At 58.7% G+C, this 2,354-nt stretch overlaps 1 protein-coding gene across 1 annotated transcript in view; it reads left to right on the top strand.

Annotated features, from left to right (window-relative positions):
* Window positions 1-460: 460 nt before the first annotated feature.
* The window catches only part of LOC102818654 (cytochrome P450 2D17-like), a 3,884-nt gene continuing 1,990 nt past the window's right edge, over window positions 461-2,354 (top strand). The window contains exons 1-4 of the mRNA XM_006866912.1: window positions 461-649; window positions 1,306-1,477; window positions 1,962-2,114; window positions 2,189-2,349. Of these exons, the coding sequence (XP_006866974.1) occupies window positions 461-649; window positions 1,306-1,477; window positions 1,962-2,114; window positions 2,189-2,349 (675 nt within the window). The remainder of the gene's footprint in view (window positions 650-1,305; window positions 1,478-1,961; window positions 2,115-2,188; window positions 2,350-2,354) is intronic.

Here is a 2,354-nt window from a genome sequence, read left to right on the forward strand (position 1 = left end):
GCAAATGACAGAGACCACCCTAAGGACCACTCTAGGACATGACAGATGAGGGATGGAAAGGGTGAGAATCTGCCCTGGGGATCAGATTGTAGACATCAGAGTGTGGAGAGTCACATGGAAGAGGAGGGATGAGAAGGTGCCTCTTCAATTTCCTCACAGCCCAGGTGCCTGCAGTATTCTGCAGTGCTGGGAAGTTAGTGCCAGGGAGGCAGAGCCCAATTCTTGAGTCTCCTCCCACCCGCAATTGGACAGGCTCCTCCCTCGCAGCTTCATCAGTGCAGACATTTGATCCACAGCAGTTAGCTAAGAGTGGAGGACAAAGGCCGTCTTTGACCCTTTATATAATTCCAGGCAGGCTGGAAGAGCCATTTGCATGTGGTGTGCCTCAGGTCTGATCCTAGGAAGCTGGATTGCGCTACCACTCAGCCCAGCAGAGGAGCCCTGCAGGCAGTGAGGCACCATGGGGCTGCTGACTGGGGAGGCCCTGACCACCTTGGCTGTGGCCTTGGCCATCTTCCTGCTCCTGGTGGATCTGATGCACCGGCGAGCTCGCTGGGCTGCCCGCTACCCTCCAGGCCCTGTGCCTCTTCCTGGACTGGGCAATCTGCTACAGCTGGATTTCCAGGACATGCCACACAGCATAAACCAGGTGAGGCAGGTGGGGTGGGGCACCAGTGACCTGAACACCCCTCAGCACCTGACAGTGGGTGTTGGGGAAACCCACATGAAGGAGAAGAAGCTGGTCCAGAAGACAAGCAGGCTAGGGAGGCTTCCTAAGGAAATGAATTAGAGTGGCGCCCAATGGTTTGTTTAGATGTTTTTGAAAAATAGGAGGTGGATTGCAGAGGGTTGAAGACCAGGCTGGAACTCTGTTGCAGGATTTCCTCCAAAACATGACACAAATTATGCAAAACCCAAGTCTGATGAATTCAGGAAAAAAGGCCTTGGTAATGAGGGGGGTGAGGGATGGGTAGTGACAGCTCTGAAAACAGGAGCGAGGGGGGCAATGACTCCGACCCAATCTCTTCCTGTACTTTAGGCCTTCTATTCACCTTTTTCTGATCTGTAAAACGCTTCGTGGGGTTAACGGATCATTTGGCTGACCTGCAAAATCATAGCTGGGCAGTGAGTGGGATTCAAGTGAGGTCCTCGATCTGGAGACTATATGATCCCGGGGTCACCAAGCGACATTTCGTCCTTGACCCGCAGCTAGTAGCAAGATGGTTCCACCAAGTTTGCACTCTGAGAACCGTCCCACCACGGTGCAGGCACGCGTCTTGACAGCCCCCTGCCCTCCATCTGCAGCTGCGGCGCCGCTTCGGGGACGTGTTCAGCCTACAGCTGGCCTGGACTCCAGTGGTCGTGCTCAGTGGGCTGGAGGCTGTGCGCGAGGCGCTGGTGCTTCGCGGTGAGGACACGTCCGACCGACCGCACATGGCCATCACTGAGCACCTAGGATTCGGGCCTCGAGCCCAAGGCAAGTCACGCCACCTGGACAGGGCGGGGCGAGCCCCAGGGCACGAAGTGCCTACAGTGTAGGCAGGTGGACAGGCAGGTGGACGGGCTGAAGACAATCCCAACCACAGGTGTGGACAAGCAATTGCAGGCTAGGTGCCAGACAAAGGTGCGACATGGCGGGAAGAATCCTTGGCTGGTGTCTGGGCGGGGCTTTTTCAGTGCTGGGCTGTAGCGGGTGGGGGCAGAGCCTGCCCGGGGCGGAGCCTGCCCTGGGCTGAATGCGGGAAGGGCGGGGCTTGTAGCAGGCTAGCATTAGGGGGCGGAGCCTGCCCTGGGCTGAATGCGGGAAGGGCTGGGCTTGTAGCAGGCTAGCATTAGGGGGCGGAGCCTGCCCTGGGCTGGGGGCGGGAAGGGCGGGGCTTGTACCAGGCTAGCCTGAGGGGCCAAAGCCCATTCTGGATGTTTTCTTGGTGGAACTGTACCCACGGTCCCGCGCCCCCCAGGTCTGATCATGGCGCGCTATGGCCACGCGTGGCGCGAGCAGCGGCGCTTCTCCGTGTCCACACTGCGCAACTTCGGTCTGGGCAAGAAATCTCTGGAGGAGTGGGTTACACAGGAGGCTGCCTGCCTCTGCGATGCTTTCGAAGCCCAGGACGGTGAGAACTGGGGCCGAGGGGCGCGGGGCAGGGCCGGGCCGAGGGGCGCCTGTGACACGGAACCCTCCTACCAGGACGCCCCTTTAACCCTAACAACCTCATGAACAAAGCGGTGAGCAACGTCATCGCCTCCTTCACCCACGGGCGCCGCTTCGAGTACGACCACCCGAAGTTTCTCAAACTCGTGGAGCTGATGGAGAACGCACTGAAGGAAGACTCGAGCTTTCTTCGCGAGGTTCA

The sequence above is a fragment of the Chrysochloris asiatica genome, unplaced genomic scaffold (genome assembly GCF_000296735.1).
Source record: "Chrysochloris asiatica unplaced genomic scaffold, ChrAsi1.0 scaffold00097, whole genome shotgun sequence".
In the NCBI taxonomy this organism is placed as follows: Eukaryota; Metazoa; Chordata; class Mammalia; order Afrosoricida; family Chrysochloridae; genus Chrysochloris; species Chrysochloris asiatica.